The sequence below is a fragment of the Gallinula chloropus genome, assembly GCF_964237585.1.
Source record: "Gallinula chloropus genome assembly, chromosome: Z".
NCBI lineage: Eukaryota > Metazoa > Chordata > Aves > Gruiformes > Rallidae > Gallinula > Gallinula chloropus.
Genome location: NC_140089.1, coordinates 70,231,942 through 70,250,983, shown reverse-complemented (window position 1 = coordinate 70,250,983; position 19,042 = coordinate 70,231,942). Strand labels below are relative to the sequence as shown.

General features: G+C 37.9%; 1 protein-coding gene across 1 annotated transcript in view; it reads left to right on the top strand.

The window, feature by feature from the left end:
- The window catches only part of MTREX (Mtr4 exosome RNA helicase), a 46,360-nt gene that overhangs the window by 21,561 nt on the left and 5,757 nt on the right, over positions 1-19,042 (top strand). The window contains exons 16-23 of the mRNA XM_084278165.1: positions 7,743-7,893; positions 9,574-9,746; positions 10,063-10,131; positions 14,113-14,241; positions 15,421-15,531; positions 15,844-16,032; positions 17,163-17,326; positions 18,660-18,765. Of these exons, the coding sequence (XP_084134291.1) occupies positions 7,743-7,893; positions 9,574-9,746; positions 10,063-10,131; positions 14,113-14,241; positions 15,421-15,531; positions 15,844-16,032; positions 17,163-17,326; positions 18,660-18,765 (1,092 nt within the window). The remainder of the gene's footprint in view (positions 1-7,742; positions 7,894-9,573; positions 9,747-10,062; positions 10,132-14,112; positions 14,242-15,420; positions 15,532-15,843; positions 16,033-17,162; positions 17,327-18,659; positions 18,766-19,042) is intronic.

Here is a 19,042-nt window from a genome sequence, read left to right as displayed (position 1 = left end):
CAAGTAGTAATGGCTTTAAACTACAAGAGAGTAGGTTCAAACTGGATACAAGAAAGAAATCCTTCCCTGTGAGGGTGGTGAGGCCCTGGCACAGGCTGCCCAGAGAAGCTGTGGCTGCCCCCTCCCTGTCAGTGTTCAAGGCCAGGCTGGATGGGGCTTTGGGCAACCTGGGCTAGTGGAGGGTGCCCCTGCCCATGGCAGGGGATGGGATTAGATGGGCTTTGAGGTCCTTTCTAACCCAAACCAGTCTGTGATTGTATGAGGATCTCAATGAAACAAATATTTTTGGATATTCTATCAAAATTTAGATAAGAATAGTGTTAATGTGGAGTTTTCATTTTTATTGTAAACTGCCAATTTCTTGTTCTTAAGAAACGTGCACTGCAGAAATTTTCCAGGCTTCAATTTGGGAAGGTACTTCACTTTTCATCTTAGTTTATAATTTGCTTTAAGTAAACACGCTTTTAGCGTGAAATCATGGAGAAAATTCAGCTGTTTAAGGGAAACAGATATTTAAATGCCATCATGAATGGGGTCACAGTTCTGTATATAATTATGCAAGCCAGCAGATAGAAAAGAACAGAAAATACTACGTTGTGATGTTTCCAACCAAAATGCGGGAAGGTGAGGTGCATCATTAGTCACTCCTGTACTTCACTTGATGGTTTTCCAGAGTGTGGTGGTTTAGCCCTGGTTGGAGGCCATACAACCCATCAAAGTCAGTCTATTAGTCCCCTTCTTAGTTGGACAGGGGAGAAAATATATATTAAGAGGCTCAGGAGACAGAATAAGGACAGGGAGAGAGAATTCTGTCAGCAATGACATGGGCAAAACAGACTCAACACAAAGTGAAGAAGAGAGAAACTACCTAATGTATTACACTACACTACAAAGAACAGTGAAAACTGGAGTCAGGAGCGTGACCAGATCTTAAAACAAACACAACCAGATCTTAAAACACTTTGGTCAGAATTTTGCTCCCTTCTTCCCCCTCCTCACAGCACAGGGTGGCTGGGACTGGGAAACAATGGGGTTCTTGGTTACTTCTTCATGAGCTGTTTTCCTTTTCCAGATCTTAAAACACCCCTAACCTCCCCCCCTCCCTTCTTAGCAGACTTCACTCTAGCCATGATTTCACTCCCTTCTTGCCCTGCCCCCCCCCCTCCCCCCCCGCCCCCAGGGTGGGGGACTGGGAGATGGGGGCTTCGGTCAGTCTCTGCTGGGGGAGGGGGTGGGGCATTCATTCCGCACCCTCCCCCTGCTGCACCGTGGGGTCTCACCCCCAGGAGACAGTCCTCCACGAACTTCTCCAACGTGGCTCCTTTCCCACAGGGCATTATCTCTGTATCACAGTATCTCTCAGTCCCAATCCTCCATGGGATTCCAAGCCTCCCCCAGCAAACCTGTTCCGATGCAAATATTTCTCTCTCATCTCTGTGTCTCTGATTCTCCTCGTGGCTGCAAGTGCTGACAGGGGCTTGTTCCAATGTAGGGTCACTGCATCTTTTCTGTGTCTCCACCTGCTCCATCCAGCGTGGAGCCCCTCCACGGGCTGCAGGTGGGGTCTCGGCCTTTTCCATGGGTTTCTCCACGGGCTGCAGGGGCATCTTTCTCTCTGGCACCTGGGGCGCCTCCTCCCCCACCAGAGCCAGTAGGACTAAGGTAATTGGTATTATTTAATAATTGTGGTTGCTGCTTGTTAATACCACAAGTTACCTGAAGTTTTATTAGGTCAGTCTGGAAAGCAGTTCCCCTCACCTGACATACCTTTTAGGAAGTTTTGTTGTATTTTGGTAAACTAAACTTATCAACGCAAATGTAAATTTGCATAATTTTTTTTTCTTTGCCTTCTTATTCTTAAAATAAGAAAGATAACTGTGAGATGAAGAAAAGGCAAAGTTCCTTTTGAGAACTTGTTTTTATGTTCACTTTTTTTTAGAAGAATATAGTCTTTGCTAGGGTACACATTTTATTTTACTTTAAAAATATTGCATATTTACTGTAATTGTAAAGATTCACATCACAGGCCTGATACCTGTAGTAGTAAATCTGGAACCAATGAATATTGAGGATCTTGGCTAGCTTTTGAGTCTAGATTCAGATACTATTTGGGGTATTTTTTTTCCATTTCAGCTTTCTTTGAGTTCACCTGACATAGAAAAAGAAAAATTACTCTTTCAAATGTATTGTACAGATGCAGCTATAATGTTACGAGACCAACTCAGATCCAAGAGTCACTGCACAGTATGGTGCTATGATTCTGGTTTGGGGAGGACTGATTTTTAATTTTTTTAATGTGATACTTATATATAGAATATTTGTAGTTTTAAATATTTTCTGGAGAGTGTGAATGTTGCTCTGTTTAAATTTGTGTGCCATGCTACAACTGTGTAGGGTTTTCTGTGGGGTTTTTTGTGTTCAGACAAAAGGTTTGGGGGAAGTACAGAAATTGGAATTTCCAGCCTGAAGTAAAATTCAGGATAGTTATGATGGACAGAGCTACTGTACTAGAGATTGTAAATGACTTAAAACTTCGGCCATTCAGGACTAACTTCAGATGATGGTAGTTGCATGTGAGAGAACTCAAGATAATTTTTTTTCCCCTTTAAACCTTTTACTACAGCTGGAGCCTTTGTTGAACTTAAGCATGAAATATTTACATCGGCAAAGCCTGCTAAAGCAGCCTTTTGCCACCCACAGTAGCTTTTTTTTGCGTTGGTGCAACTGTTTCCAGGGCAAAGCAGTGAGACAGATTGATAATAAATTTGTGCTTAAAATAGCTGCTTACTATTGTCTGTTAAAAATAACTCTGCAGAAGTTTTTTTTATTGGTTTGCAGTGATGCTCAAGCAGCTCAGGATAGTCCTGTTACCAGCGTAACTACACAGGATTTTTTTATTTCTGAAAGAGGTCTAATTATTTATGTGGTAGCTATGTCATTGATATGTAGAGAAAACGTATGCTGCTAATTAATGTTTCACTAAAGGCACTTCTGTGTCTTACAGATATATCAAACACTCACTTGGCATTTTTATTTAGTGAGATTTTTCATAGAAATTTGTAATGGTGATTGTCACAGGCAGCTAAACGTACTCATTTCCCCCTTAAGGGGAAAAAGTGGGAGACCTTTTAAGTATCATCAGTGTGTTCTTTTCTCTCCTCTTTTTGTAACACAGTTCTCTCTTTTCTTTTTTGGAAACTGATTGATTCAGCTTATTTCTGGAAACACTGATAAGTAAATGAAACCGTCAGTGGACCAGATGGTGTAAAATATGTCCTGTAGTATATCCGATTTGTGTCATTATGAAGGATACTTTATTGTTGCTTTGCAAGTTGCCTCTTTCATGTTTGTCAGTGCGTAATGTCCCTGTGAGTGAGTTTCAGTCATTATTGGCCATTTTATGTTCCCCATGAAAGTTTTGTATGCTTTTGCTGTGGCAGGCTGGAGATCAAGATACTGTGCAAAATGTGTTCCTCTCTCTGCCTGGGAACAGTTTTGAAAATGTAAATATTTTTCTACCACTGTAAGAGAAAACAGAGTAACCCGAACCAAATGTACATCTTGCTCAACACTACGTGCCGTAACACGGCAATGACAGCACTTAGATCTCTGGTTAGACAAGGTTTCCAACCCTTAGCAGTAATAAAAATGTGAAAAAAACCTGTGAATATCAATTCCAGACCCTAATCTTCCTCCTCCCCAGTCTTTATGTCTTTATAGTTTTTTCTGGGCATGAAGCAGTAGGAATAGTAAATGCTGAATACCCTGTTGGATGATTTGATTATGTTAAGAAGCTGTTCTGAAGCTGTTGGCAGTTACACAGGGCACAGTGTATAGCAGCTATAATTTTTAGATCTTGACTATATTATTTCTGCAGTGAATTGTTTGTGGTTGTATTCTTGATTTTTAACATTATCAGCTTTTAAGCAGACATTCTTTTGCAACCCCAGTCTTGGAAAACTTGAGAAGGTGCTACTGGTAAGTTGGCTTAAAATTTAGAAAAATAAGTCACTGCAAACACACAAAGTAGGCCATTAATTTCTGAGAACTGTAGTTGACATATCCAGGCTGTTCTCATGTATCCAGACAGCTCTCATCCAGAGGGATGAGAAAGCTTGCAAAATCAGTCTTGCCATTTTTTGTTCGGTTTTTTGTTTTATGGTTTTGGATTATTTTTTTTTTTTTTAATTCTTTAAATATTCAGAAATAAATAGGTCTGTGAAGATTTAGAGGTGGGATGGGGACTGTCCTCTTTGAAGAAGTAAGGGTTACTTGCAGAAAGGAGATTGGAGAACTGCGATGGTCGTTCTCTGTTAGCAATGAAGTCATGAGCACAGTGTGTGTTTGAAAGTGCTTTCTTAGACTGCCTTCAGCAGGCACCTTCTCATCAGCTTCAGTTGCATCTCTGATCAGTTAGGATTTTGCCCAGCTTTCTGCATGACTGATTGGTGGTTCTTCCTTTCTCCGATATGGAACTTTTTCACTGAAGGCAAGGGAGAGACTGAGAGAGTTTGAGGGAAATTACTTCTGTACCCTAGCTTGTTGGAGAGGCTGATTAATTGTGACAGGAGGATCTGTAGTAGAGGGTGAGCTAAATGTCATGCGATTCTTCGCAATGTTTTTTGAGAAAGAGAAGTAATTGATATGGGAGCTGGGGATAGAGCTTGAGCAGAGAAAAGGATTACATGGAAAGGCAAACCATCATGTAGAAAATGTAAGTTAAACTTTTTTGTCTCTTACTGTATCTTAACAGCTAGCAAAATCCAGGATACTTGAACCCTCTATACTATGTAGGTTCTTTGAGAGCATGTGAGGAAAGGAAAGCCCACCTTTTCCATTTTCCCATCAGCAATACATCCCATCTTTCCTCCTGTACTGTCCCTTCCTTTCAGCAAATGTGTCTGATGTTATGTCTTTTGGTAACCACTAATGGCCTTTGCAGTAATCCTACTAATCTTCACAGTTAAAAAAAGGCTGATGGTCTACTCGTTTTGTTTGTACTTATCATAGAATAACAACTGTATTTTGCTATAAGCTTCCTCGTGAAGCTGCATAATCCATATGTTGCTAGTAATGAAGCAAAGGCACCCAGGTGATTGCTGTCTGTTAGAACCAGGTTTTTTGGTAGCCTGAGGTAGTCAGTGGAGACTCAAGCACACTGCAGAATTCACTGGCTGTGCTGAAGGTGTAATACAGTAAAGGTACTATGTTTATATTTAATTTGGAGAAGTAACAGTTCCAGTTTTCAGAACAAGTAAGCTGCTCAGGAATTTTGATTGCCAATGTAGTACTGCCTAGAAAACTACCCTGAGAAAGCAGGAATTTCTGAAACTTGGAGAAAGATGTGTTTATGAGATGAAGGAACAGGAACAATTCAAAATTTTTGCCAAAACAGGATTTGTATTTTAACTGCCTTCTCTTAATAGAATGACCTTATTTTCAAATTGCAAAATGCTGCTCATGTGTTTAAAAAAATAAAAATAAATTGCCACATCAACATTTGGCTCAAATAAGTCTGCTTTATATAATCTTTGAAATAGCTGGGGTTTTTAGCTTGTTTTAAAGCCACTCTTTAGCACCTGAATTGTGCTGATTTTAAAAAGCCTTTAAAATGAATCTGCAGGAATTGTTTGGTCATTCTTAGCATGTTCTGTCCATATGTTATAGCTCTATAAACTTCACTGTTTTCTGACGTTATGATAGAATTTAAGTGAGAGTGTGACATGTAGGATTTTATTCTTTCAAATAGTTGATAATAATGCAAGCCCACAGCTAAATTATGCCTTAAAGCTATATAATGTCAGGAATGGAAAGAGGGGTTCAGAGCATGGTTGAAGCAGTAACAGCAGCATTTTTCCAGATCTGGGGTGCTCTATAGATACAGGCGTGGCCGTAGCCTGCTTGTCGGTGTGTTCTGCTGCTTTAGTTGCTTTAGCTACAGCAGGGAATGATGCTGTGAGAAATAACCTGACCCATCGTTAGCAGACACTGGCCTACTTGCTGTGCTGTTCTGTAGTAAATGCCATTCTTTAAATACTAGTCTGTTTTAAAAGCATAATTTTAGGGGGTGGTAATTTCTTTTTCCTAGAAAACCTGGGTATGTAATCTTATTATTGAGTCTAAGGAAAAAGCTGTGTTACATGTTGGTTACTATCAGCAGTAGTTTACTACCAGTGAGTTCTCTCACTTCTGTTGTACCCCAAACCAGAGACTTCTGCAGAAGCTCGAGCTTTCCTCCACACACTGCACTTTGGCTGTTGATGTACATATTGACATATTTCTGTTAGTAGAAACCCATTTTTGGGTTATTTTAATGTGATTTTAAATACATATTTTGTGATCTAATTTAAGAGGTATTTCTATTCTATGGTGCATCAATTAAGGTGAAAGTGTATTTATTATTACTCACAGACATAAACCTGAATGACTGAATGAGTCACCAGCCATGGAAAGCAAAACATCAGGCTGTATGGTTTATCTTAAACTTGTTTTATATGTGTTCATGTTGACACATTCTCAGTGTAAACATATATGGAAGGCCTCTCTGGCTACTGAGGTTTTTTTCTGATGTGAAATAGTAATGCAGATAGTAGGATCCTGGCATTTGGAAGGTAATCTTATATGGCTTTCTGTCACATAAAGCAAATTAAAGTACAGTATGCTTAAATTTCCTACATGTGAATGAGTCTTAGTTTCAAACTGTGTCTTATAAATCTGACATCAGTACCTCAATGGATGTAGTAATAGAATTCCCAAATGCACATTCAAAATTGAAAAAAAAATGTATTAAGGTAATGTCACTTTAAATCTATTAGCTTGATCTAAGAGAGCACTTGATCTGAATTTCAGTATTTGCATATGTAAACTGATCATAAGTTGGGGGGTTTTTTTAGTAGCCTGTGCTTTTTTACTATGCATAGTGGGGGAATATCTGCTGGAGACCTGGCTGTGTACTAAAAGGCAAAGAAATGAGTTGCACGAGATTCAATGTAACTGGGTTTGGGTTTAGGTAAAGCAAATACTGAGCTTAGAAGAAGTTGTACAGTAAAGTGTTTTCCAGTGTCGGCCCTCTCTGAGGTTCTAATGTGGCTGGTAGATTTTGAACAGCATGAAAAACGTATCTTGAAACAACTTCATTTTCTTGTTACGTATTTGCTTCTCCTTTTAAAAGTTTTTTCATAACTGAGTTCACCTATGGGCTAAAGTCTCTTTTACTTTGTGTATAGGCCACTCTATAATGAGCAGTAAATACTAAACTTTCAAACTGTTGCACTTCATCTTCTTACAATATACTTTCATATTGTATACCTTTTTTTAAACAGATTTCCCAATACATCAAAGTGATTAGTAAGTCTTAAGAGAAAAAACTCTAAATAAGTTTTCCAGGGTGTTAAAATAATGGATGTTTTAAATGGTTAAGTATTATTTAAAAGTTAAAATAATGTAATCCAAATTATAAACTATAAAAAACACCTTAGTTTTTCATCTGAACTTTTAATTCTGATATAATTTATGATCTCGTACTATAACTGTAGATGTGATGAGACATACAGATAGTGTTACATGTTCAGCATAATAACATCGCCTGAGATTTGATGAGAGCCATAATCTAAATTAAAGACAAGTTGTACTACCCAGAAAAGCAGCTCCTCATATAAAACACTGCATTGTGATTTAGTTGATATGCTCTTATATGCTGCAAATAATACTTTAACTGGACAGTGCTCTTGGATCTCTTTCAGGGTTCAGCTGATCCTTTAAACAGCGCATTCCACCTGACCTACAATATGGTATTGAACTTGCTTCGTGTAGAGGAAATTAACCCTGAATACATGTTAGAAAAATCCTTCTACCAGTTCCAACATTACAGAACTATTCCAGGAATAGTAGAAAGTAAGTATTACTCTGTCCTGTTCAGGTTGATCTCAAGTGTAAAAGATGCTGCTCTGTGAGATTGGGTAGTTTATAATTGTTGCTGTCTTAACTGCCAACAGTTGCCACTGTACCATGTGCTGCTATTACAGTTTCAGAGTTATTTCCTCTTGTTTTAGGAGCTGTATTGATATACAATGTCAATCTATGAAGAGAGGTTTCCTCTCTGTGTCAGATGACAATGGTTGTCACATTGCTAAACTGTAGGACAAGAACAGTTTAAAAATTCTTGCAGCTTGTTAGAGGTTCAGAGAAGTCTTGCTCCTCTTTTCATATAAAAAACTTAGCTAGAAGAAATACAATTTTAATATTTCATTACACTCTCTAAAAATAATTCAGGTACAATGCATTGTGTAATATGGGAAAAAATATTTCACTAAAATATGAAGCAAAATTCAGAGAGCATTGAGACATTTGCACTCCACTGAGTAACTGAATTTTGAACCATGATCTTTAAATAGTGTGTTTTCATGAGCCAAAGTCAGTTTCCAAAGATCACAGTCAGTGTTTGAGAGTGAGGCCTCTTGCAAAACTTAACCCAGAAGAATCTTAAGAACACTGCTACTGATGAAAGAGCAGTTCATCTGTTTGTTCCTTAACTGAATATTAAAAGAGACTGTATGTGTGTGTGCATGTAGCTTTGATAGGCACTGGGGGGTGGGGGTTTGATTCTTCTTGCAGAGTTTCTGTTAGTTTACAGGTACATCATTTAAGATAGTAGTATCTAAATACATATATTTCCTGATAATCTTGTTCCAGTTGGCATGCCTAGATCTTCATTCTGGCATTCCAGCATTTCTATTTAAATGGAAAAATGGAGCTTGAGAACACTTTACACATTTCTTGAATATTTTTTGTTTACATGCCATACTGGACTTTAGAATTTTGTAAATCACTTTGGCTGCAATTAAAAACAGAAATGAGAGAAGCGGTTGTTTTGATCAAGGAAGAAATTATGCCATGAATATGGCTTGCTGTCTTTTTTCTTTAAGAAGTTGGCAGCTAAAAATAGGGAGCACTTCCCTGAGCTGTGCCTTAAGTCCCAGGGAAGTGGGATTTCTGAGTCACCCGCGTGCATTCAAATAGCAGGCAAGAGAGTGAGTTGGTAGAGAGGAAAATGAGATCTTTATAATGTGTCCTTTCATCATGTTTGCTAGTGGTATTACCAGTGTAAGCACCTTGCTTACAAGAGAAACTGATCTTTTTTCCAACTGATTAAATCAGAGCCTAAAACAGGTTGGGAAGAATATCTTCTAACAAATTCCCTCTTGTTGGAAGACATGTTCTTAGAGGATGTCTTTGAGCAATCTTCTTTTCATAAGAGGAGGTAGAAGAGCACTGGTAGGCAGTGTATACCCTCCTACAAATCACTATGTTTTTGTGGGACTTGTAAATCAGTGATTCCTGTACAACAGGAGTTTAGCATTCTAACGGTTTTCTCAAGCTGGTTTATTCAGTATTAATATTTATTTTACTGGACACATTTATGGATTTCTAGCTTTCCAGAAAATGGATTACTCTAAGTAGAAAATTAATGAAAAATGGTGACAAAATAGTAGTTATGTAGATCTGAAAGTGAAATACTGATTTCTAAATCTGTAAAGTTACTAATTTCCATGAGACTTTTACTTTTTATTATAGGAGTGAGTAATTTGGAAGGACAGTACAACAAAATAACAATTCCCAATGAAGAAAATGTGGTCATATACTATAAAATCCGACAGCAGCTTGCAAAACTGGCGAAAGACATTGAAGAATACATTCACAAACCAAAGTATTGCTTGCCCTTTCTACAGCCAGGAAGACTGGTAAAGGTAATGTGGTTTTTTTTTTAATTTTGTTACGTTTTTATTTTAAATCTCTCCCTATCCATGAAACTTGCAGGGCTTGTTTGTATCTGCCAGTTTACTGTCTTGAAAAACTACATGCATTGAACTCAGTAACAATTGTGACTTTTGTTGCATTTCTTTGTTAAACATTCAACAAGTAATTGAAAGCAATACTGTTTTCATGATGATTAATGATTAATAGTCCTTGTCTGCTGTTGTAAATATCAGAAATGCAAGAAGATATGATTTCTAGGGTGGGATTGTACATGGGTTATGTTTTAATATCTTGTACTATTTTCAGGTGAAGAATGAAGGTGATGACTTTGGATGGGGAGTGGTTGTTAATTTCTGTAAGAAGTCGAATGTTAAGGTAAAAATACGCATTCTTTCCATTTGGAAAATACATACTTCATTGGTTTTATTTTCTGAAAATGAGATAAAACTATATCCTTTGTACTTTCTAAAGGCAAATACAGTTCCCTTTCACCCCAAATTTACAAAAAGCTCAGGCTTTCCTGATAGGCTAATGTAAAGAAAAAAATTAAGGAAGGTGGGACAAACCCCAAGCCTTGTGTTCATTCTTTACCTTCTGGCATATTTGTGTCGCTTGTGTCTCGGATAAGTAGATAAAAAGCTTGCTTGACACTACTAACGTTTCAAACTCTTTAGTTTGTTTCTGAGACATCTCCAACAGGGTATGTTATGCATATGTTACATATGTTATCTAGTGTCAGAAAATCTGTGGAAGCTGTGAAGACCATAAGGAGACAGACATTTGCTTCTACACAGTGCATGAGTCTTGGGATTACATGTCCTCTGAGATGTGGCTGTAGAGTCAGGAGTTGGGAAGTTAAAATACAAAGAGAGCAAAACAATAGGAATGGATTTGGGGAAATGTGCAGGAAAATACAGAGGGCAGTGGTGCAATAGAAGCCAGATCTGGTTTTCCTTCCAGAAATCTGTTTTTATGGTTGATCTCCATGTAACCCCAGAGGTGATATTTTGGTCTCCCTTTCAGAAATGTTTTGACAGGTTACTCTTCTGGCCAAATCAAAGCCTAAGTTTAAAGTATATCTTTCTGTGGTAGCCTTTTTTTCCTGTTATTTTGGTGGGAGAATATTCACATTAATTACTAATTCCAGTGTCAAGTTCTGGTGGCACCTGTGCATTTTGGCACCTTTTGGTGCTTCTCTAATACATAACCATTAAAGAGGAAATAAAAAAAAAAAACCACATGTGTGCATACAAAACTTACTAAAAGATAATTTGTTTTGGATTTTCATCTTGCTTTTGAGAGTCATATTTCTTTTTCAAGTCAGCAAACTGGACCATTAACTGCTGTTGCTTCTAGACTGCTTATTTAATGGAGCCACATGAGCAGTGAAACAGACTCCCTGTCACCCCAGCCTTCTGTGTAACATTGCCAGCTTCTGTCGCTGGAGGCATTTGTTCTATCTATGTCACATTTTACTGACACATAAATTTCCCTTCTCTATCTGACCTGTCCCACTGCTGTGTAAAACCCTTAGATTTGAACATTAGCTTTGAAATTACAGCCTGTTCTGCAGGAGATGAGAGTAGCTCCAGCAGTATTTTTTTCATTAAGTCATTCTAGCAGCTGGGTTGAATTTTTCCTTCTGAGCTCTATGGAAAGAATGACAATAGGTGCTGAAAATTATGGAACAGACTTAAAGCTATGTAACTTTTAAAATCAGTATGGGAAGACTAGTTTCAATGAGCAGAAGAAAACCAAATGTCTTAAAGGAGCTGTTATTCACCCATTTTAACAGGTCCTGTGGTGTGGGTGCATTTCCCCATTACGGTTGGATGTAGCAGGATACTAAGTGTGGAATTATGTCACTGTTATGTCATCATGTCTTTAAACCTTAATATGCTTCTAAGCTGTGACAGTCCTTTGGATTTGCTTTTAGAAATTATGTTGAATTCAGTCTATATTACTTTTTTTTTACTACACTGTATCATATTTAATAAAGTCCTTTTTTTAAAGAATGTTAAGAATAACATACAGTGTACGTTACATCTGTGTTTCACTGAGTGATTATCTTTGTTGCAATGTGAAAGCAAAAGCATGTGTTATTGTCAGTTATGTTCATCCTTAATTGCAGTTACATATTTTCCCAGCATAATTTCACGATGTCTTGTTCCACAAAACTGTGGATGCAAATAGCACTTTGTCCTGAGTTACAGTAGACAGAATAATTTTATATCAAGCAGTGGTGCTTGCTAGATACTGTACAGTATGGTGAGCAGCAAAGTAATTACTTGCTTTGCAATTCATAAAAAAAATCCAACTCAAATATTATTTGGTTAAGAAATTTTGTTTCTACTGGATTATGCCAGCAGTATGCTGGTTTTATTATTGTGCTTGTTATAGTAATGCTTTTATCTGATCCCTGATTCTAGATATGAAATCTCTGCCTGATAATGGTTAATGATATGAACATTTGGGACGCTTCAATTTGATTTCCTTATTTAGATTATTATAGTCCTTGTATATTAAATTTACCTACTTACCTGTTCATGTTTGTTTATAATGTTCATTATATGAACATCATTTTAGTGCTGCATCATGGTCATTGAATTTTCAGTGAGTTTGATGCTACTAATCTAGGAATCTGAATTTGTTATCTGTGCCTTACTTCTTGATTTGCAGTTACAGTCAGTTGTCTGACATTGTTTTGTTTCCAGGCACATGAAGTAATAGATGTTACAGTGCAAATCTAAAATCCTGGAATACACCTAGTCATGCAGTATTTTGCCAAAGAGGGAAAAATTTAATCCTCTAAATATATGAATTGACGCATCATGAATCAAAGGATCATTCAAGCTTGATAGGACAGAGATGGCTGTGACTTTAAAATTTTCACAAGGAATTTCAGACTCTTTTTACTCTTGCATATGAAAACATGTCTGTTCCTGTTCAGGGGTTTAGTACCTAAATAGAAACCCATTGAAGGAAACAGTACACATTAAAAAAAGCAGTTCTGCATTAAGGCAAGTCTGGTCAGCATTGTCTGAAAGTCATTGGTTTATGTAAACTTACATAGAGTAATGTTAACAGCAAATGTTAATGACATTTATAACCTTCCTGTACTGTTAATTCTTTGTTCACATCATTATGCTTTCCGTGACTGTGGCTGGATACTGGTTTGGGATATGTGGGTATTATTTAAAAATGCTAATTCAGAGAAAGCAGTGGCATGGGTCTTGTACATTGCTGTGAGTGCTCTCTGCAAATGTAGGACAGAATTCAGAGGAACAGGTTCTTCCCAGCAAGTTATTCCATTTCTTGACGAAATTATGTACCATGTAGGACAGGATAACCCTGTTTTGCTGTTTAGCTCCTCGTAGTACTTCTGAGAATCTCTTAGAAATGCTAGCTTGCTCCACCCTGCTTTGCAAGCAGTGAAAAAACCAGCATGTTGTAGTTGTGAAGAGTATTGCCCAGTAAAACTGAACTGAGTTAGCACCCAGATTTTGAAAAGACTGTTCTCTTTTTCTCTTCTATGTGAAAACAGAGAATTTTCCACGTAGTGTTTTGGGGTCTGCCTTCAGCATTGAATAGAACTAAGTCACAGACCTAACGTTATAAAAATACTTGCTTATAGGAGCGTGTTTGAACAACATCAGTGCATATTGATCCAGTCAAATAACTGTGCTGCTTCTTTTTTTTAAAGCAGTCTATAGCAAAGTTATGGATTTGTGAATAATGGCATTAATATATCTGTGTGTTTGAGTTCTTTAAATGAATATCAGATGTTGTGTGTACAGTTCTGGGTGTGTAAAGATGTGGCCCACAAGATAGTTTCCTGTTTGCTGCAGATACAAGCTGTTACGCCTGAGAGACTTTTTGGTGGCCTTTATTGTGGGGGAAAAACTTGAACTTGCAGACCTGCAAATGAAAGAGATCCCCCCAAGTTTTGTTCTCTTTGCTTTAAAAAAAAAAAAACTAAAAAAAGAAAGTTCAGCACTGCTAGCATTAAACAGGTATTTTGCATCAGTTACTAAACTCGTTGGCTTGCTTTGAAAGAGCTATATCTGGAAGAAAAGGCAGAAGCACCTAAAGGTGCAAGTAGACTTTGGGCTACACTGGTGAGGAAGGATGGGGAAGTGGTAATCTTCTCAAGTGTGATTTTCTGTGTGAGAGATCTTTCAGTCAATGCTGATTCAGTAGATTTTACCGTGTACTGCATCACTGAGCTGATACTCTGTGAAGAGCAGGAGGTCATTTCTTGCCTTTAATATTGAATAAAATTGTGCCTTTTCTTTCTGTTCTTGCTGATGTTTTACAATAACTGTTATGGGGTTGGTTTTTCTGTGTCCTCAACAGCCAAACTCTGGTGAATTGGACCCATTATATGTAGTGGAAGTGCTACTGCACTGCAGCAAAGAGAGCTTGAAAAATTCTGCTACGGAGGCTGCAAAGCCAGCCAGACCTGATGAGAAAGGGGAGATGCAGGTTTGTTGCACGTTATTATTCTCAGTAGTTTCTTACAAATATTATCAAAGATTCTGTTTACAAAGCATTTGCAAACACTGGTAAAAGAGGGGTTGAGGCATTGCAGGGAAAGGAGCTGTAGACCTAACTCTGCTTTCTTCAACAGTTCCCAGTTTCACCAAAGAGGAAACTCTCAGGTGTGAACAGAAAACCGTGTGAATTTGTTACCAGATAGGAACTGATTGAAATGTAGTTACTGTTGTGTTACAGATTTCAAATCAGTTGGTGAAAGGCAATAGCAGTGTTATAAACAATGTTAGGAAAATTACTGCCTCACTGAGGAAATCTGCGGATAAGTGTCTACAGGCTGGGTTTTTTTCTTGAATGCTCGTGTGGGATTTTGTGGCTAGTATGCATGTGTTCTAATAGATTTGAGAATTTAGTTAGAATTTTTATTATAAGAGTAAAAGATTTCAGCAATACTGTTCAGTGCTGTCTCTGAGAACAGTTTTTAAATTTCTGTTTCAGACCCCTTTCAGCTTTGCAAGGTTGTCTCATTCTAAAATTAAACTGAAATTTTTACTGAAAGCATTTGCATGTAAAATTTTCAATTTGAAACTATATCAAGACTAACAATTAAAATTTTCAATTTGGAGATAGTTGTTTATTTTGCTTTTTTGGGGGATTGTTTTTTACCCCCAAAACCAAACTTTTTACTGTAAAATTAATTTAAGGTTTGAAGTATGGTATTGATTCTTAATAGTGCCTTCATGGTTTTGATTCTTACAAATATGTATTTACTGTTCTAGTGTTCTTTATTGTTAGCATTCTTAGTTAAGTATATGACAATAACTTACTTGGTTTGTATCATAGGAGGTTTTCTAGTAGTTAAGAGGCAAATTAATAGAAGAACTGAGTTGTGGGGTTTTTTTCCACTTGTAGTCTCTCTCCAGATTTAACTGAATGCAGAATTTCCTTCCCATTTGGAGAAACCTGTTTTCTGCTGTATTAATACTTCGTGTCAATACCCACTTTATCCCCCTTCCTGATCCTCCTTTACCTCTATTGTAGTGTCCCTTTGTACTCAGTTTTCCTTTTCCTTTGTAAAGTTTTGCTATGGAACAGTTAATAATAAATAGGTTTTGGGGGGTTGTTTTTTCTTTCTTACCAATTTATCATTTATTGAACTCTCTTCAATAGGTTGTTCCTGTTTTGGTACATCTTCTCTCAGCTATCAGCAGTGTCCGACTTTACATACCAAAAGACCTGAGACCCATTGACAACAGGCAAAGTGTGTTAAAATCTATACAGGTAAGTCCCACTAGGCTGTGCAGGCTCTCCACTCTGAGTAGTGAGGTACTCTTGAACCCAAGACAACTTGTTCTAAAGAAAGTAATCTAGAGCTTGTGTCACAGCTTCAGCCTTACCCTTAAAAGGGCTTGGAAGCCACGATGTATATCAGTTGTTTCTCCTTTAAAGTGATTCTGAAAACTGCTGAAACTTTGCATAACTAACTCACAGTACTACTGCCTTCTGTGTCCATATAGCTGGGACAGCTGATTTGCACAAGCATAGTTTATTTTTACTGCTACTGATCTTAAAATGTGACTTTTTTTGTTGTAGGAAGTACAAAAGCGATTTCCTGATGGAGTACCATTACTAGATCCTATTGATGACATGGGCATCAAAGATCAAGGACTCAAAAAAGTAATCCAAAAAGTGGAGGCATTTGAGCATAGGATGTATTCACATCCTCTTCACAATGATCCCAACCTGGAAACCGTATACAAACTTTGTGAAAAAAAAGCACAGGTAAAAAAAGAGAGACAGTAAAAGTTCTTTCCTTAGTTGCTTTGCTTTTTGTTTGCAAAACCCAAATAATACTTTTAAAATCCATAAGCCCAAATAATACTTTTCAAATACAGTAAAACTACTGATGCACAAACTGTGGCTGAGTCAGTGGTATGCCCTTGATTGATACAGATGGGAAATACATCTGAAAAGTCTTCAGAAAAAGTCATCAGGGATTGAAAAGTTACAGAAGTGTCACTGCAGTGTTTTTCATGAACAGGCACAGCACAGTGTAGTGTAGGTACAGTCTTCACAGATAATTGAAACTGGTAAGTTTTAATATGCTTGTGCAGAGCTCAGTTGAATTGATGTCGCTTGTAGTTTGGGGAGTGTACCATAGAAGTCATTGTGCAGCTGGTTCCTGAGTGGACTCCCAGCCTGGAAGCTGTACACGTGTTTTGTGCGGAGTCGTACCCTGCTGGGCTGAAACTGTCTGTGCACAAAACCAGCTGTCCTGTTCCTGTTCCTGTTCCTGTGCTGCTCTGGAAAACAGGTTCTCCAGGAGTCGCTTCACAGAAGTGAGGTAGCCCTGGTAGGGGCAGCACGAAATTGCATGTGGCAAGAGCTGATACTGCAGACAGGCTTCTGTGAGGGTGTCTGCACTGTGCTCCCGCGGTCGGGATGTTAACAGTGACTGTGATAAACTAATCCAGAAGCTCTAGGAAATAGCAGGAAATAATGCTTCTGTGTTGCATATGATTTGAGTAGTTGGTTAGTTGAGTCTTAGGGCAGGTCACAGGTGATGAATGCTCATTTCTCAACCAAAGTTTTCTTTTGCATTTTTTGCTGTGGGCTGGTTGGTTTTTTTCTCCCTGCTCTGGGTAAAAAGCTTAATTTTCCCAACTTGCCAGCTTCTTACAGGTAAATGGAGCTGGGTTTTGTTTGGGTGGGTTTGGTTTTTTTGTTTGGTTTTTTTTTTCTTCTTGAATTTATTACAGACCTTCCTCTTCAGTAGAGTTAGATGAGTCATTGTCAACTAGTATGTCTGTATATCATCTTTCTGAGGCCTTTATGTAAATTAAACATTGTCTGTAAAGCAGTTGCACCTATTAAACCAGCAACATGTAATTTCTCCTCTCCTGACGCCCCAGATTGCTGTGGATATTAAAGCAGCCAAGCGAGAGCTGAAGAAAGCCAGAACTGTCCTACAGATGGATGAACTCAAGTGCCGCAAGCGTGTCCTGAGAAGGCTGGGGTTTGCCACATCTTCAGATGTCATTGAGATGAAGGGACGGGTTGCTTGTGAAATCAGCAGGTACTTGGTTTCTGTGCATAGTCATTATTCTCATGAAGGCACGCTTTACTGTCCTCACTGACCTTGGTGTGTCAAGTTTGTGTTTTAAAGATCTGAGACCATTGGAATAAAGATTCCTCAGAGATTGTGATCTGTGTCATGAAGGGAATATCCCAACTGAAGCAGTAAAGATGGCAACTCAAGGACAAAATACATCAGACTTTAAAGCTAAAATGTGGACTTGAAAACACCAAAGCAGTCGCTATTTTCTTATACAGCGTAGGCAGTCGTGTGTGTTTGCATTTAATACTGCACTTTGCATTGTGTGAGAGGATGGTCTCACTTCCCAGGACTCTTCGTAGAGAGCCGCTCGCAAACGAGGGTGTAACGGTGACTGTCAGCAACTGAATCGCTTCCATAGGGCTGTAGGAACAAACCCATGGGAGCCATAGTGTTTTGCTGTGATGCATTTCAATATGCATGCACCTGCTAAAACTATTGTAAAAATTCCACTGAAAGTCATAAAGCAGACTTTAATACTTAAGAGTACAACTCAGGTTTTGGTAGAAATGTGTATTTTTAAAAGTTACAGTAACCACTGTACTCCTTGCTTTATAGGTAGTTTGAAAGATGTTGCCTGTGTTTTGATATCTAATACCTTTTTTTCCCTGCAAAATTCGTTAGCAAATGAGGAAGCAGAATCAGCATTTTATCAACTTCCTGACTTTCAGGAATTCTTTGCTGATGAGTTATACTTCATTAAAAAAATCTACCTTTTTTCCTCCCATCTTATGCATTTGTCTGAAACTCCAGAATTAAAGGTGTAATTTTGTAAGAAATGTGGTGGTTTATCCAAATAGTATGGTTGGATTTTGTATGTACATCATGCACTTCCTTCTATAGTTCATGATTAAGTCTTTATTTTACAAGTAAATCGAAGCAAGATTGTTCTTTTTTTCAGTATATAGGAAATACCCAGTTAAGTCTTTTCTGAGCAATAGCAATACTACGTTTAGTCCTTTTCATAAGTTCCCTAACTCAATGGTTCTTTTCAATCTCTTGATGTCCTGTTTGATAAACACTGGCTAAACCAACTATTAATGTTAACTTTTATGAACAATCAGGAGAAATTCTTTGTGGTTCAGTACGAGCTTTTGGTTTCTTTAAAATACTTATTAATGAGCATCCCCCTTAGACAGCATGTATTTTAGTATTTGCTGTTCCTGTAAAAAAACGTGAATAACTCTTGTTTCTTACCTGTATCTACTTGCTTTGCCAAACTGATTAGTAGTAATTAATTTTAAAATTACATTTCAACAACACTTTTCCCTGAGCTTCCTTCTCTTTATTTTAGTGCCGATGAACTGCTTCTGACAGAAATGATGTTCAATGGTATCTTCAATGACCTATCTGCAGAACAGGCAGCTGCACTACTAAGCTGTTTTGTGTTTCAAGAGAATGTGAGTTACTTCTTCAGTTCATGAACTGCAGACCTACCAACAGTACTGTTTATAATTCAGTTCCAGAAACTGGTCATAACAGCACGACCCATTGCACAGTTTTACCTTTTCCTAAGGTGTTTGACTTAACTCCCAGTGAACTGACCAAAAGTATTTGCAGCTTCAGTGCTAAAGCATCTTTCCTCATGAGTGACATGCTGGAGGCTGTGTAAAATCCAGTCTTTGTAACGGATCAACAGCTGCTTCCTCCTCATGCAGTGAAGCATCAGTAATAGAT